The sequence below is a fragment of the Phytophthora cinnamomi genome (assembly GCF_018691715.1).
Source record: "Phytophthora cinnamomi strain GKB4 chromosome Unknown Contig16, whole genome shotgun sequence".
NCBI lineage: Eukaryota > Oomycota > Peronosporomycetes > Peronosporales > Peronosporaceae > Phytophthora > Phytophthora cinnamomi.
The window spans coordinates 79329-96137 of NW_027150949.1; the positions used below are offsets into that span (position 1 = coordinate 79329).

General features: G+C 56.9%; 8 protein-coding genes across 8 annotated transcripts; 2 read left to right on the forward strand and 6 right to left on the reverse strand.

The window, feature by feature from the left end:
- Positions 1–128: 128 nt before the first annotated feature.
- Positions 129–1889, forward strand: IUM83_02286 (Pentatricopeptide repeat-containing protein; the record flags this gene model as incomplete). The annotated part of the gene is made up of 1 exon (XM_067926192.1): positions 129–1889. One exon carries the CDS (start codon positions 129–131, stop codon positions 1887–1889), a length of 1761 nt encoding a protein of 586 aa, XP_067796594.1.
- A 367-nt stretch (positions 1890–2256) lies between these two features.
- On the forward strand, positions 2257–2985 carry IUM83_02287 (Pentatricopeptide repeat-containing protein; the record flags this gene model as incomplete). Its single annotated transcript, XM_067926193.1, has 1 exon — positions 2257–2985. One exon carries the CDS (start codon positions 2257–2259, stop codon positions 2983–2985), a length of 729 nt encoding a protein of 242 aa, XP_067796595.1.
- A 166-nt stretch (positions 2986–3151) lies between these two features.
- On the reverse strand, positions 3152–4282 carry IUM83_02288 (Drug/Metabolite Transporter (DMT) Superfamily; the record flags this gene model as incomplete). The annotated part of the gene is made up of 3 exons (XM_067926194.1): positions 3152–3718; positions 3789–3968; positions 4052–4282. 3 exons carry the CDS (start codon positions 4280–4282, stop codon positions 3152–3154), a joined length of 978 nt encoding a protein of 325 aa, XP_067796598.1.
- A 309-nt stretch (positions 4283–4591) lies between these two features.
- On the reverse strand, positions 4592–5818 carry IUM83_02289 (Drug/Metabolite Transporter (DMT) Superfamily; the record flags this gene model as incomplete). Its single annotated transcript, XM_067926195.1, has 4 exons — positions 4592–4861; positions 4937–5233; positions 5330–5509; positions 5573–5818. 4 exons carry the CDS (start codon positions 5816–5818, stop codon positions 4592–4594), a joined length of 993 nt encoding a protein of 330 aa, XP_067796599.1.
- Positions 5819–5991: 173 nt separating this feature from the next.
- On the reverse strand, positions 5992–7227 carry IUM83_02290 (Drug/Metabolite Transporter (DMT) Superfamily; the record flags this gene model as incomplete). Its single annotated transcript, XM_067926196.1, has 4 exons — positions 5992–6270; positions 6348–6644; positions 6730–6909; positions 6982–7227. The coding sequence occupies 4 exons, from the start codon at positions 7225–7227 to the stop codon at positions 5992–5994; spliced, it is 1002 nt and encodes a 333-aa protein (XP_067796403.1).
- Positions 7228–8665: 1438 nt separating this feature from the next.
- IUM83_02291 (Drug/Metabolite Transporter (DMT) Superfamily) lies at positions 8666–9876 on the reverse strand (the record flags this gene model as incomplete). Its single annotated transcript, XM_067926197.1, has 4 exons — positions 8666–8944; positions 9019–9315; positions 9383–9562; positions 9631–9876. 4 exons carry the CDS (start codon positions 9874–9876, stop codon positions 8666–8668), a joined length of 1002 nt encoding a protein of 333 aa, XP_067796816.1.
- Positions 9877–12495: 2619 nt separating this feature from the next.
- Positions 12496–14139, reverse strand: IUM83_02292 (P-loop containing nucleoside triphosphate hydrolase; the record flags this gene model as incomplete). The annotated part of the gene is made up of 1 exon (XM_067926198.1): positions 12496–14139. One exon carries the CDS (start codon positions 14137–14139, stop codon positions 12496–12498), a length of 1644 nt encoding a protein of 547 aa, XP_067796405.1.
- Positions 14140–14235: 96 nt separating this feature from the next.
- On the reverse strand, positions 14236–15470 carry IUM83_02293 (Drug/Metabolite transporter (DMT) Superfamily; the record flags this gene model as incomplete). Its single annotated transcript, XM_067926199.1, has 4 exons — positions 14236–14514; positions 14589–14885; positions 14962–15141; positions 15219–15470. The coding sequence occupies 4 exons, from the start codon at positions 15468–15470 to the stop codon at positions 14236–14238; spliced, it is 1008 nt and encodes a 335-aa protein (XP_067796404.1).
- Between the last annotated feature and the right edge of the window lie 1339 nt (positions 15471–16809).

Consider the following 16809-nt stretch of genomic DNA (forward strand, 5'->3'; position numbering starts at 1 on the left):
TACAGGTGAGGTGAAGATCGTGTACAGTTGGTGTAATCTTTTTTTTTAACACCTGGTGTTAAAAAAAAATCCCCCATCCAGCCCGAGAGCCTCCAGAGCCTCCCATTCCCCATCGAACCATCGACGTCATGCTGGCTCGGCGAGGAGGACGCGCGTGCGCGCTGCGCGTGGCCAGCGCGCTGCTGCCGCGCTCATCTACAGCCAGCAGCTCAGTCTCTCTCCGAGCTGCGTCGTCGCTGGCGGCGTGGAATCGCCCCGGCAGCAGCAGCAGATTGACAACCTTCACACTGGGAGGATCAGCGTCGGCGTTCGGCGTGCGCTTCGCGTCGCAGAGCCTGGTGAACCCGCACTACGAGGAGGAGGAGGCCGCTGCGACGGAGAGCGACGCAGAGGAGCCGAAGCAGCGCCGCGAGCGGCCGCCGCCGCGCGACACGAGCGCCGTGCCGCTCGAGCGCCTCGAGGACGAGTACCTGACGCGCCTGACCGAGGCCATGGAGCTCTCGGACGGCTCGGCCGCATGGCGCACGGCGCTGGACATCTTCCACGAGATCCGGCACGCCGAGGGGCGCGGCCTGTCGCTCGGAGTCGCGTCCTTCCTCGTGGAGGTGCTGGGCGCGCGCCGCCGCGTGCAGGACTGCATGCGCGTGCTGGCGTACGCGCGCGAGCAGGGCGTGCGCCCACGCATCCAGTCGTACTCGAGCGCCATCGGCTGCTGCTACAAGGAGGACGAGTTCGCGCACGCGCTGCGCGTGTTCGAGGTCATGCGCAACGACGGCTACATCCCGCAGAGCGTGACGTACTCGCACGCGCTGTCGTCGGCGCTCAAGGCTGGCCAGCACGAGCTCGTGCTCGAGATCTTCGACGACATGATCAGGAACCGCCTGGATCTCAACATCATCATCTACAACAACATCCTCAACAGCTGCGCGCGCGCCATCCGCCAGCGCCGGCTGGAGATGACGCAGGCCACGTACCATTCGCTGGCCATCTGCGCCGGCAAGACGGGCAAGTGGGAGCTCGCGCTGGACGCCATGAGCACCATGCACAAGGAGGGCTTCGAGCCCACGGCCACCATCTACAACTCGGTCTTCTCGGCCTGCGCCAAGGGCAAGCAGTGGGACACGGTCGTCGACGTGTACGAGGCCATGCCCGACGAGCTGCGCGAGAGCCTGCGCGGCGTGTACCTGGGCGCTGTGATCATGGCCCACGCCAAGTCGGAGAGCGAGGAGCTCAGGCTGCGCGGCCTCGAGATCTTCGACAAGTACAAGGCCCGGCGATCGAAGGACGAGCAGCCCAACTTCTTCGCGTACAACGCTGCGCTGATCGCGCTGCTGGAGACCCACCAGCTCGAGAAGATGCACCCGCTCGCCAACGAGATGAAGAAGAAGGGGATGAAGTGGGACACCGTGACGTACCAGTGCTTGATCCTGTCCTACATCCGCGCCGGCGCCGTGGAGACGGCCGTGCAAATGCTGCAGAAGAATGCCAAGCGCATGGGCAAGACGACCATGTGCTACCGCGAGGCCATCGAGTTCTACGACGAGAAGCGCAAGAACCCGCGCGAGGCCGTCCGCCTCACGATGCAGATGATGCAGATGAACAAGCGCCTGAGCCGCCTCGACTGGCACAACGCACTGCGCATCGCGCTGCAGCTGCCCGAGCGCGCGCCGTACTGGAACTTCCGCAAGTGGATGGACATCCGCGCCAAGAGCATCATACCGGACATGCCGCCGCACCTCATGCTACCCACGCACGCGGATCAGCACCGCGCGCTCCTGCAGGGCGACGACTCCGGCGACGAGACCAAGCACGTGCAAGACAATTACCACTCGCGCAAACGCCAGCTGAACCGCAGGAAGACCGACTTCGACGACGAAAAGTTCCTGTAAACCGTTAGACCTTTTGCTTATGTTCTGTAACTTGTCTCCGCCTGCAAATTCTCGTCCCTGTTGACGTCGTACCATGTTGAAGTGACATCCTTGACACATGGCTACATGGTCAGTGGTGTCAACCGCGCAGCTTTATTTCGTGGGCTACCCCGCCATCACTGCCAGCATGTGGAACCGATGCCGACTCTCTTATTCCAGCCTTTCTCGCCATGGTTCGCTGCAGCCCGGCTCCGAACATTGAATCGGTTGTCCCCAAGTGAACGCCACCCACGACGCAATTCGAACGCCACCTTCATTTCCAGTTTCGCCTTGGACCCCGCATTTTCCAGACCGACTTCATCCACGCAGGCAAACCGAATCATCGACCATGCACAAAAGCATTGTCTCCTTCGTAGCCTTGACGCTTTGCATTGCGGCGGTGCAAGGGCACAGCTGGATTGACTGTCTCGACACGGACCGCACCGTCGTGTACAACCGCGGACCTGAGTACATCTTCGGCGGAGACAGCGCCAACGGCATGTGCGCCGGCTACATGAAGAACTACCCGGGTCGGGGCGACACCAACATCAACAATGACATGACGTTCAAGATCCTGATCGCCGACGTGGCCAAGAACGCCGCGGTGTGCACGACCGCCGCCTGGGACTATTCAGGCTGGCGACATCGCCTCTCGTTGACTGCCGGAACCACCTTCTACTTCGGCTACACGTCCAATGGCCACATCGTCAAGGAGCAGGCCGCAGGCAAAACGTTCTACGGTGTGTACTGGACAGGTGTCCCGGGCACGAGTCTACAGACGACGTTCGACTTGACTTCGGGCAAGCTCATTGACGGCCAACTCCACAACTTCGACGACGGTAACTGCGGCGAAGCGTACACTGATGAAGCGCGGACGATTCCATCAGGACGCGCTGGAGACGGATACCCCTGCATTGGCACGTTCACGATTCCTGCTGGCACTGCTGCCGGCGTGTACAACCTCGTCTGGTACTGGAAATTCTACGATGCCAACACCAACACTTCGATCCCCACGAGCAGCGGAATCTACGGAGGTGCGGCGTACACGAGCTGCTTTCAAGTTGAAGTCACTGCCTAAGCAACGCAGCCTTTTCACGTTCACGAACCGTGCAGACTTCTATGTCTGCCGAGATAAACTTCGATCAGGTAGTACTTCGTCTAGTGCATTATGCAATAGGTGTCGCTGACACGACCCAGATAATCGAGATCAAATCTAACTATCGTCCGATATGAATGCTGCTCGTCTAGCTCTTGTGAGCCTTGCGCAGCGCGATCACGGCGGCGCAGGTGCAGATGATAACGGCGCCCACGACACTCCAGTAGTTGATGTGCTCGCCAAGCAGCAGGTAGTCCCAGATGAAGACGCACACCACGTCCAGGTAGCGCATCACCGAGGCGATGCCGGCCTTCTCGAGCTGGAAGCCCTTGGTCAGCAGCAACTGGCCCACGAACGTGAACACGCCACTGCCGAACACGCAGAGCCAGACGCCGAGCGTCGACGGCACCACAAACACCCGCTGCACTAGCAGCATGTAGGCGAGCGACCCGAGCATGCTGAACAGCATGAAGTAGTGCACGATGACCATGAAGTCGATGCCCTTGAGCTTGCGCACGGTGATGAACACGAACGCCTGGCCGATGGCGCCCAGCAGAGCCGAGCCGATCGCAAGCCACGAGCCATCCGACTGCGCGGTGGCGTGGTCGTACCCGAAGATGAAACCGGGGCGCACCACGCAGATCAAGCCGGCGAAGGACAGCAGAGCGCACGCGAAGCTGGGGATGTCGATGTGCTCGTGCAGCAGGCAGGCTCCCTGTTGAAAGCACAACCACAACGTGAGTCAATGGCCAGGACACGACTCTAGTAAAGCAGCGCCAACACACCAAGAAGAAGGTCCACACGGGCGAGGTGAACACGATGCAGCTGCTGTCGGCCAGCACCATTTGCGACAGCGCGTAGAAGGCGAACGAGATGGACGAGAAGCCCGCCAGACAGCGGTAGATCAGCATCATGCGGTCCTCTGGGGCTACATACAGCGTCTTACCACTGTACCAGATGCACACCTGCACAGGTATACAGATAAACACCAAGGTCTCCGTTAGTCACCACTCTCCCTGCTCCACCACATACTCCGTCGACCACTTACGTAGTTGAGTGCCATGGCGACAACGGAGCGCCAGAAGATGGCCTCAATGGACGTCATGGTGTACGTGTTGAACTTGACCATGGTTGACATGAGGCTGAAGCACACGGCCGAGAGCGCGACACACGAGATGCCCAGCAGCTTGTGCGGCCGGTTCTCGTCCTTGACGTCCGCCGACGTGGTCGGCAGCAACGGCCGATCCTCCGACACGCGCTTCTCCGTCCCGATCGACATGCTTTCAGCAGATAACAATGCTTTGAGGATTGAGAGGGGGGTATGCGCTGCACGTGGCGGATTGATGAGTGTCGACGTACTTGCTTCGCATCGCGCGGTGACAATCCCAACGGCTGGCACGTTTGGCCAATCAATCCGGACGTGTTCATCGAGCACCTTCGGCGACGAACTGCGCGGAAGAGGGTGGGAAGGTGTCGCAACGGAATGACCGACGGAATAGGTAAAGCTGTCACCACGAGCGGATTCTGATGGTGGCCAAACGGGATGAGCATTGCAGCGTTCCTACATGCGGCTAAAGTTTTGGGTGTTCTAGCGCTGCTTCATCTTGCGCACAGCGATGACCGCTGCGCTCGTGACGATGATGGCGGCGCCGACGACACTCCAGTGGTTGATGCGCTCCTTGAGGATGGCCGAGTCCCAGATGAACACGAACACCACGTCGAAGTAGCGCATGACGGACGCGATGCCCGCCTTCTCCAGCTGGAAGCCTTTCGTGAGGAACATCTGCCCCAGGAACGTGAACAGCCCGCACCCGACGATGGCTCTCCACTCGTCGAAGGCTTGGGGCACGACAAACGTCTGCGCGTGACAAGATAGGAGACACCATGTCAATCAAAGTCAGCATCCCCGTGGCAGGACAGTTGGGAGTCTCACCTTCTGGACGAGCTGCACCCACCCCAGCGCCACGACGGCGCTCGACAACATGAAGTAGTGCACGATCACCAACGCGTGCACGCCCTGCAGCTTGCGGACCGTAATGAAGACGAAAACTTGTCCCAACGCGCCCAGCAAGGCAGCCCCCACGGCGTCCCAGGACGCGCCGGTGATATCGGACGCGTGCTCGGACCCGAAGAGGAAGCTCGGACGCACGACGAACACGAGCCCGGAGAAGGCGAAGATGGCAGAGAGCAAGCTCACGGGGTCAATGCGCTCGTGCAGGAAGCAGGCACCCTTCGATCACGCGTGGTACGGCACGGCACAGCAGCGACTAATTAAGCAAAGGGATCATCATCTCAAGGACCACCAACTTCAACGGCTTCAACTTACGGCGAAGAAGGTCAGGACGGGCGAGATGAAGACGATGGCGCTCGCGTCCGCCAGCACCATTTGGGAGATGGCGTAGAACGCGAAGGCGATGGAGGAGAAGCCCGAGAGGCAGCGCAGCGCCAGCATCAAGCGCTTCTTGGGCGGGACGTAGAGACTCTTGCGCACGGAGAGTACGGTCACCTGTGAAGCTCTTGTCAGTCAAGCTCTACCTCAATATCTATCTACCGACCAACAACAACGCACGAGGTTGAACACGAACGCGCCCGTGGAGCGCCAGAAGATGGCCTCCATGGATGTCATGGAGAAGGTCTGGTACTTGATGAGCGTCGTCATGACGCTGAAGCATAGGGCCGAGGCCGCCACGCTCGCGAGTCCCAGCAGCGAGCGGTTGCCCGGAACACCATTCAGCTTGGTGCCCAAGGCGGCGCGTGGAAGGAGAGGGGCCTCCTTATCGTCCAAGCCGAACTCGATGGGCATTCCCCCTTTCATGCTCGCTGACGTTATTGTGAACAGGGAATCCTCGTCAAGGATATGTTGGTGAAGTGGAGATGCACGTGAGCCGGGCACAAGTCTCGTTTTGCATTTTTTCGATAGTGCGCACGCTGTACAGCTCTGGAGTCTAGCTGAATGAACATCAAGTCCCTGTGTCAAACTGTGGGAATCTAGCCTTGAGTCGGCGTGCGGATCTTGCGCACAGCGATCACCACGGCGCAGGCCAGGATGATCACCGCGCCGATGACGCTCCAGTGGTTGATGTGCTCGCCCAGAACGGTCGAGTCCAGGATGAAGACAAAGACCACCTGCATGTACCGCATAACGGCAGCGACGCCGGCCTTCTCCACCTGGAAGCCGATCGTGAGGCACATCTGGCCGCCGAACGCGAAGATCCCAGTAGCTATCACGGCTCGCCAGAGCACGAACGTCGACGGGATGTAGAAGGACTGTGCAGCACGCAGAGAAATAGTTAGCAGGCATTTCACTCGGGCAACAGCATAGACCAACATAATCTGCTGCGTACCTGTTCAACCAGCGCAAGCCACAGCGCCGCCAAGACGACGCTGGCCACGGCGAAGTAGTGGACGATCACCACCGCGTTCAGACCGCGCAGCTGCCGCACGCTCAAGAACACGAACGCTCGGCTCAAAGCTCCGAGAAGCGCAGAACACACACCAATCCACGAACCATCCGTCGCCGCAGTGGGGTGGTCATACCCGAACAGGAAACCCGGTCGCACAACACACACGAGGCCGCCGAATGACGCAAAAGCGCACAGAAGACTCACGGTCTCAAGCTTCTCGTGCAGGAAGATCGCACCCTAGAAAAAAATAAAGGTGATGCATGTGTGTTAGCACCGATAGATCCACGAAGCACTCGCTCAGTACAACCAGCCTGGAACGTACGAAAAACATTGTCAAAACTGGACTAATGAAGATCAACGAGCTCGCATCGGCCAACACCATTTGTGACATCGCATAGAAGGAGAAGCCCATCGAGATGAAGCCAGTGAGGCAGCGGTACACCAACATCCGACGGTACTCGGGAGGAACGTAGAGCTTCGTCCCAGTGAACAGGACAACCACCTACGAAGCAAAAAGATGCCAACATTAGTCAAACCAGCCAGAACCACTTGCATGTTCTACATATTCACGCACGTAGTTGCACACGAGGACGCCAACGGAGCGCCAGAACGTGGCCTCCATGGCCGAGAAGGTGAACGTCATGTACTTGATGACGACGGCCATCGAGCCGAAGCACAGCGACGCCATCGCGACACACCCGAGGCCCAGCAGCGCATGGTGACTGGACTCGGCTTCGACTTTGCTTGCAGTGGGGTCAGCGGCAGTCGTGGGCAGCAGCGGCGCGGCTTCGGACGGACTCTTCTCCTGGCCGATACTCATGGTCGTGGGTGTGGGCGAAGTCGACGGTTACTTGGCAAGTTAACTGGTCCCGGGCTCTCATCATAAGGTTCCCATCGCGGCTGTGCTCACCACGCGCAGAGGTTGGACGATTTGATTGGCAAGCGACCTGTATGCACCAACTCCACCAAGCCTTCATAGCGAACTTCACGATCGGGGAATGTGTGAGGAACCGACGCCAGTGAAGCCAATTTGTATGGGTTGAACATCTATTGATTGGTTGTCAACACAAATACGCTCGTATCAAATGCGAAACTAAGCACACGACGGTCTCGAGGAGAAGCAGTCGTACATGTATACCTCTAGACATTACATCCGAGACTTGAGGTTCTCGGTAAACTCGGAGCAGCATCCAGTCGTCACTGTATCAGAGAGTTCCGCAACGGCTTCCAGCGGATTGATCAAAACTCCAGAATGCTTCACTCCAGTGGAAAATCAATTTCGCTGTTTGCAAATAGAGGTTTTGCGGAACAGCCCTCAGTGATGCTGTTACTGGGTGATGTAGCTGTAGCAGGTGCGATAACCAAAGCTGTCGCAAAAGCGAACGCGGAGAAGCTGGAGGATGCACTAGGGGTCATCTTGGACAAATGGAAAATGAGATTTCGGTCAGTGTGAAGAAGACCCGGTTGGCGGTAGACTATTCTGTCACGATCTTACCAACAGATTTCCAAAACACGAGCTACACGAATCATTACAATCTAGTGTACTCCGCAGACACGTTTGCGAATTTTACCGCATACCAACTAACTGTAAGTGCCGTTTGCACACGTGTTTGTCCGTTTGCACCAAGCCATAACCTCCAAAGTAGTTATGAACTCGCTGCTTGAGGTCACTAGTTCGTCCATCGAAACCCGTGCTCATGGAAAGCATAGTAATATTGCTGTACAAGCATGAGTCAACATAAATTGTCTATCCTTCACCAACATGTTCATATCCTTCGCTAGCTTTAGGGGACATTCACCCAACTCCACCAACATGTAGTATTTTTTGTTATACACTAACAAACAGTTTGCACACGCTAGCGTTTGCTATACATCCAGTGTCTGTGCGAACACTTGTATTCACAGAAAGGAATCCCACGCCGGTTGGGTGTTCGTCTTTTTGGGTTGGCCTACATTTGGTGGTCGTCTTGTTCGAGGGCCAACTTGTTCTCGGTCGTTTGGGTTCTTGATGACTAGGTGCGCTATCTGCCATACAGCCGCAACGACAATGCTCATTTTATTGATGCTCATTAACGGATAACGGCTGGATTGAGCATTGTTGTCATTTGGAGCTCAACGCCACCGTTTAGCACTCCATCGTTGCTTGCCTACAGTGATTCACTCTACGAAGCACTGCGGTAGAGTATATGAACTAGAACCACGTTCTAAACACTGAGGTAGAGTATATGAACTAGAACCACATTCTACGTCAGGAAGGCTTAACTTCGCATGGCCGTCTGAATCTTGCGTACAGCGATCACCACCGCGCAGGTCAGGATAATCACCGCGCCGACAATACTCCAGTGGTTAATGTGCTCGCCCAGGATGGTCGAGTCCCAAATGAAGACGAATACCACGTCCAGGTAACGCATAACAGATGCGACGCCGGCCTTCTCCAACTGAAAGCCTCGGGTGAGGAACATTTGGCCACCGAACGTGAAGATGCCGGTGCCGATGATAGCTCGCCACAGCAAGAACGTCGATGGGATGTAGAACGACTGACACCATAACGCGAATAGCAAAATATGTCAGTTGAATCACATTTGAACACTGTGGCTCAGCGATCATGTACCTGTTGAACCAGCGCCAGCCACAACAACGTCAAGATGACGCTAGCCAGCGCGAAGTAGTGCACGATCACGAAGACGTTCAGCCCCTTGAGCTGCCTCATGGTCAAAAACACGAACACTTGACTCAGAGCGCCCAACAGCCCCGACGCGACTCCAATCCACGAGCCATCCGTAGCAGCCGTCGGGTGGTTGTAGCCGAAAATGAACCCGGGTCGTACAACGCAAATCAGGCCGCCAAACGCCCCGATGGCGCACAATAGGCTCACAGGGTCAATCTTCTCGTGCAGGAAGAGCGCGCCCTAACACCAGCAAAACGCACAAATGAGTATCCATCACATCACCCCACCACTCTCTCCCATAACGTACGAAGAAGAAGGTCATGACGGGACTCGTCAGCACCAAGACGCTCGCGTCCGCCAGCACCATCTGCGACATCGCGTAGAATGCGAAGCCCATGCACGAGAAGCCCGTGATGCAGCGGTAGAGCAGCATCTTGCGGTACTCCTCGGGGACGTAGAGACTGACCCCCGTCACCTTCACCACGACCTAGGATCAGCATTTACGACACCGTTAGATCAACCGTCCCGTGGACGAGCAGGACACCGAAAACTCACGTAGTTGCACACGAGCACGCCGAACGAGCGCCAGAACGTGGCCTCCATGGACGAGAAGGTGAAGGTCATGTACTTGATGAACGTGGACATGAAGCTGAAGCACACGGACGCCACGGCCACGCAGCCGATGCCCAGCAGCGCGTGGTGAGTTGGCTCAGCATCCACTTTAGCGGCAACGGGGTCCGAGACCGTAGTGGGCAGCAACGGCGCTCCTTCGCTCTCTTTCTTGGGATCGCCGATGCTCATCTTGAAGTCGGAAGCCTCGCAGGTAGGTGGCGTGTTGACGAATGACCCTGGTCGGTCTCAGGAGACGTGTTCACCCTCATCACGACCTCCCGACGGTATCAGCTCTGTTTTGATTGGTGAAAAACGAAATGTGAAACGGCCAGTTGGTGTGACGCACGCAGACTGAAGTTGAAGCCTTGCCGTAAGCTGTGAAGCCACCTTCCTGTGGTTAATTCATCACGTCTAAGGTAAAGATCTTTCTAAAGCACAACGTGGTTTTAAGACTTGGGCGATGAATTGTCGAGCAAGTCCTCCATACTCTTTCGACGGCGCATCGACCTCGACGCCGGTATCGTTCGAAACTCAGACCGAGTCCGCGGCGGCGACGGACTTCCTTGTGCGGTAACGATAGAGTCGACTGGAGATGGCACGCCATTCAACGCGAACTTCACTCTGCCATCATCATGTTTGTCTTCAACTCGCTGGCGCTTCAGTGGCGACGGCGAAACCGAGGATGTGCTATCGGTAGGCGCGAAGAATCGCTCCACGTCGAGTCGGCGGTGAATCACATTGAAAAATCCTCGTCGAGTTCGAAGAAGCCTGGCGTCGCTCACCACAACGCCGAAGTCGTAGTACACATGCGGGAACATGTACGTGAGATCGTCATCTCCCATAACATCAACGTCGAAGCAGCAACGCACTAGGCTATTCGCTCGAGCTGGCATGCGCAATAACTCTTCCAGAGGTAGCCGATGGTACAGCTTCGCGCGACGTTGTATCAATAGAGGAGCCGTCGAGAAGGGTGGATCTGGTGCTGAGTCGTCCAAGTGCTCGTCAATATTGTCGAAATCGACAACTGCCACTGAATTCGCAGCTTCTCGCTCTTGCAGCTGTAGCAGGTGCCGATAATACATGTATTTCACAAGAAGTACCAGCGCAATCAGTGTCAGGATCTCGATAATCACCCGAAAATACGGATAGAGCAGTATATGCACCATCTGAGGTGAAGTGGTGGCAAACCCGTCAATTTCCTCGTTGAATGCGCTGAAAACAGCAGAGCGACCGGGAAAAGTATTGCTGTCAATGCTTTGCTGTCCTTCATCTCGACGTCTGGTTTCAGCAACGCCAAAAAGTCTACTTGTTTCCAACAGCACGGCTAGTACAGTCAACACAAGGATTTCTAAAGGCGTGACAAAGGTGTACTTGACAATATTATATGCCCAGCTCTCGCGGAACCTCGTGAAGCAACCCCATAGCACGTTCACCACGCAAAGCACGAGCATCCACACTCGGACAGCCGATACTACTGCGAACGCTTTGCCTTCAGCGTCGTTGCACCACATGAGAGCAAATGGGAAATTCACGAACCAAGAAGTGATTGCTGAAAAAGTCGTAAGAAGAACAATCGCATCGCTGCGGTACAAAGACCGATACAACAACAGCCACCTTGAGTCACTGCACATATTATCGCGTAAGCTTTTGAATCCAACGAGTGCCTTCCATCCAAACATTCGAGACGAGTCGTACGCAACGCGTGCATGGGCAACCAAGAGCACGGTGTCTATAATGATCATAGCCACATACAGATGCCCGAACGTGACAAAATTGACTGTCTCCTCCTCCACCACGACAATATCACCGTCGTTTTCACGCAGAACGTATTGTGCGCGCGAATTTTGCCTTGACACCAGCTCAAAACCCATGACGTTCAGCTTATCGACCGCTAGACCCGTTAGGTCTTCGTGCAATTCCGCAAACGAAGTCGCATAGGCACCGACAAATGCACTCTCAAAAACGTTGGGGCTTCCGCAGGCAAACACATTGGCCGAATAAAGCCCAGGCCCAGCCGTCGACTCAAACCCTTGCACACAAACCACATCGGACAGTGGGTGACTACGACTGAGCAGGTCCAGCATTTTCAGGAGCTCTGCCTCCGCCATCGAGTTGATCGCGGCCATTTTATCGCGATCGACCTCGCCCTCCGTCCACTGATATCGATCAGGAAACTGCGTGACGACGTTTTCTTGGCAAATTTGCGGCCGGCGATGGAAGAACAGTAGCTGACAACTCGCCCAAGCCACTGAGTCTGCGCGCAGAGTAGCCGACAGTACCAGTTCAGGAACATTGTGGTGTGGAGATAATGAAAACGGTGCGCGGAGATCACAGTCGACAGCTTTAACAATATCGAAGTGGTCGCCGTCGTTAGCGGCGTAGAGATCGCTGCATTTATCGTAAAACGACGCCCATCCGGATGCACGAATCAACTCACCACCGACTTCAACCGGGAATCTGCTTGAATTCAGAAACGCTGGCCTTGGAAGCGGTTCGGTCGCGAAGCTTTGTTCGTGAAGCACCTTGAAGGAGAAGGAATCGGTGGACCCGATCCAGACAACCTTGCCGTAGAGATCCAGAAGATCGAGCGCGTACAGACCCAATACCACCGTGAGTCGAGCTACAGCTGGTATTGAAGTCGGGACCATCTTGAAAAGGTGCTCAAGGATTCCTGCGTCGATTCGAGATGTTAGCACCAAATCCAAATCCGGGCACGAGGTTTCAGTTCGACAAGTTGATTTTTTTCATCAGCGACTGTATGTCAGCTGCCAAATGGTGTAATGATCCTACCACCATATCCTCATTCATTCAGATTGGAACCGAGTCTGTCGACTTCGGTATCTCGACTGTATCGAACGGGGGTAGCGCCACTGTCTCCATCGACACCGTGTCGAAGGGGGGTAGTGCCATCGTCTCTGTTGAAGAAGGGATCGATACCGTGTCGAATGGAGGCAATGCCATCGTTTCCGTCGACGTTGGGATCTCGACGGTATCAAACGGAGGAAGAGCCATCGTCTCCGTTGATGTTGGGATCTCAACGGAATTGAATGACGGAAGGGCCATCGTCTCCGTCGACGTGGGGATCTCAACGGAGTTGAGTGAGGTAGGAGCAGCGACCGTGTCGAACGCCGGAAGCGACACCGTCTCGAAGGACGTCGGGATCTCAAAGTTGCGAGCGCGCTTCGGCTTCTTCGCCTTTGGCTTGGGTTTGGCGGCCCGGGGCTGCGCAGCACTAGAACTCGCCTTTTTGGCAGCGCCGCCGGCCCCTTGGTGCGCTTCCGCGTCCGCCAGCAGCTTCGTCAAGTCGATGTGTTGGACGAACGCATCCACCACCTTCTTGGCCAGTTCGTCTTCGGCCGGCGTAAGGAACACGCCGGGCGCCGATTCACTCTGTCCTTCCTCTCCAGTCTTCTCCGCGATCAGCGCACTGTGCCCGCCATCCGTCAGCTCCGGGATGAAGCCGTAGACGTGCTTGTCGGGCTGGAACTGCTCGAAGTACGCCGTCACGTGCTCCCTGCAGTGCTCCAGGCTGTAAAACCCGTCTTCGGGCAGGCGGTTAAAGATGCCGCCCAGCACTTTGACGCCGTGGCTCTCGAAGAAAGCCGCGTTCAGGTTGAACGAGTCCACGGCGTCGCCCACGCCCTTCTTGCCCACCAGCACGACCGGCGTGCCCAGCGTCTTGGCCACGTGGGCGTTGGACACGCCGCAGATGGAGCCCACGGCGGGGTAGCCCACGCCGTCCACGACGACGACCTTCTTGCCCCTGCCCAGCTCGTCCACCTTCTGCCGGGCCTTCTCCAGCAGCTGCGGGGCCGCGTCCGTCTCGCCCTTGAGAAACTCCCGCGTGAAGCCCTTGTAGAAGAGGATGGGCCCCACCTCGCAGCAGGCCACGCCGCGCTGGCGGCAGAACTTGGTCACCAGCTGCGGCTTCTCGCACTGCGTGGCCGGCTTGATGTACGCCACGTCCTCGGCCGCGTAGCCGGCACGCAGCAGCGCGCCCACCAGCCCCAGACACGTCGTGGACTTGCCCACCTGTGCGCGGTCGCCGCTCACAAAGAGCCGCAGCGGCGCGCGCTCAGCCTCCGCCGGCGTCGGCTTCTCCTTCTCGGCGGAGTAGCGCGTCTCCAGCAGCTGCTGCCGCATCCAGCGCATCAGCGCCGTCGCACCGACGACCACCAGCTGCTTCTGAGGTGTTGTCACGCGCGCGAACAGCGTCGGCGCCGTCTGGTTGGGCAGCGCGTCGGGCTCTTCGTCGTCCACGCGCTCGACGCCCGGCGCCTCGAGCGCCTGCGCCGCCAGCTCGCCTACCTCCGCGGCCGAGACGTGCGTCTCGCTGTGCAGCGCCAGGCCGGCGCCGTACAGCGCGCTGAAGCCGCGCAGGAACGCCAGCACGTCGTCCAGCTCGCGGTCTCCCTGGCGCCCGATCACCTCGCACCGCACTGCTGTCGACATGGCAAAATGCAGAATGAGGCGTTGATCGTGAGTGTGATTGGCTGAAAATAATATTGACCAATCACGACACAAGTTGAAGTGACCTACACTCTTGCTCTATGGAGTGGCAGTCATGTTGACCTTCCGCAATGCGATGAGCACGGCGCAGGAGACGATGATGCAGGCGCCGACGACGCTCCAGTGGTTGATGTGCTCGCCGAGGAGGAACGAGTCCCAGATGAACACGAACACCACGTCCAGGTAGCGCATGACGGAGGCGATGCCCGCCTTCTCCAGCTGGAAGCCGCGCGTGAGGAACGACTGCCCCAGGAACGTGAACAAGCCGCAGCCGAAGACGGCGCCCCAGAACGCGGCGGTGGAGGACACGGAGAAGGACTGAAGAGGATAAAGAGATAGAGAGAGTTAGTCGTAGTGCAATCAGAGTGTAGAGTGGTGAGCAGAGACTTCACCTGCTGGATGAGAGCGATCCACACCATCGCGAACAGCACGTTGGACAGCGTGAAGTAGTGGATGATCACGAACACATTCAGGCCCTTGAGCTGCCGCACGACCAGGAACACGAACACCTGGCTCAAGGCGCCCAGCAGCCCCGAGCACACGGCGACCCACGACCCGTCCGACGCAGCGGTCGGGTGGTTGTAGCCGAACAGGAAGCCCGGACGCACCACGCACACTAGTCCGCCAAACGCTGCGATGGCGCTGATGAGGCTCACGGGGTCGATCTTCTCGTGGAGAAACAGCGCACCCTACGTGCAGAAACACATAGCCACCATTAAGTGAGAGCTTGGCCTCGCGAACGAAGCTTAAGGTTGAAAAAGGCACCATGAAGAACGTGAACACGGGAGAAGTGAAGATGATGACGCTGGCGTCCGCCAACACCATTTGCGAGACAGCGTAGAAGGCGAAACCCATGGATGAAAACCCGACGATGCAGCGGATGAGCAGCATTTTTCGATACTCTGGCGCCACGTACAGGCTTTGGTTTGTCACCTTAATGACGACCTGTTCCACACACAGCGTCGTTCAGTCACTCCGCCAACGCATGCTTAGCATGCCACACAAGACTTAATCTAACGTACGAAGTTGCATGCGCAGGCGACCATCGAGCGCCAGAAGATGGCCTCCATGGACGCCACGGTGAATGTCAAGTACTTGATGAAGGTGGACATGAAGCTGAAGCACAGGGCCGAGCAGGCGACGCACGCCATGCCCAGCAGAGCATGGTGCTTGGGCTCCGTCTCGACTGCGACCTTCACAGCGACTGGTTCGGTTGAAGTCGTGGGCAACAGCGGAGCGTCTTCCGAAGCGTGCGTATACTGGCTGGCCCCCATCTCGTCCCTTGCTTGCAAATGGTCGTATGAGCTGCTCGGCGACCAGCTCGGCAGCATCGGACACACTCATCGAGGCCACGCACTTGTATCACATGTCACACTTGGAGACCACCGGTTATGCATGGAGATCGAGTCAGCGGAGACTTTGAAGCGAGAGAGTTACGATAACCAGTGATGTGGTTCCGATTCCTGGGTTCGCAGATGCTCTACGTTAACCCCGTTGCTGTCAAATTGGCAGCCACCCATCTTGATTTAGCAGAGAAGCTTGCATACTTCCTCGACAGCGCGCCGTGATCTCCAACTTTCATATTAACCCTCGTCTGAATGGCTATAGGGCCACGAAACACCACGTCGTATGTCAAGAGTCTGCTATGAGGGATCAATTGTCGAACAAGTTCTCCCGGCGGCGCATCGATTGCGACGGCTTCATCGTTCGAAACTTTGACCACATCCGCGGTCGCGACGGCCAACCTTGTGCGGTAAATTACCGCTGGTAATGATAGCGTCGACTGGAGATGGCACGCTGCTCAACGCGAACTCCGCTCTGCCAACGTCATGCTTGTCTTCAACTCGCTGGCGCTTCAGCGGCGACGGCAAAAAGGAAATTGTGCCATCGATATGCGCGAAGAACCTCTCCACGTCGAAGTCGGCGGTGAATCACATGAAAGAATCCACGTCAAGTTCGAAGAAGCCTGGCGTCGCTCACCACAAAGCCGAAGTCGTACTACACGTGCGGGAGCACGTGGGTGAGATCGTCATCATCTCGCACTTGGACGACCCAGCGCCGAATCCACCCACCTCGGCGGCACCTCTGTTGATGTGATGCCGCACGATCGGTTACCTCTGGAAGAACTATTGCACACACCTGCCCGCTTGTCCGTTGCTGCTTCGACGTTGACGTTATGAGAACCACAGAATTTGCAGCTCCTCGCTCTTGCAGCAGTGGTAGGTCCGATAATACATAGATCTCACAAGAAGTGCCAGCGAAACCAGTGCCAGGATCTCGGTAATGACTATGGCAAACGGAGACAGCAGTACTTGAAGCATCCGAAGTGACGTGGTGGCAAACCTGTCAATTCCCTCGTTGAAAGCGCTGGAAACAGCAGAGCGACCGGGAAAAGCATTGCTGTCAATGCTTTGTTGTCCTTCATCACTGCGAGTGCAGACACCACAAAAATCTCGAATGGGATGACACCGTTGATAACATTGTACGCCCAGCTCTCGCGGAACCTCGCAAGAAACAACCCCACAATACGATATATTGAGAGCGAATGGAGAATTGACAAACCACAAAGGGATAATTGAAAAGGTCGTACATCAACAGCCACCTTGGGTCACT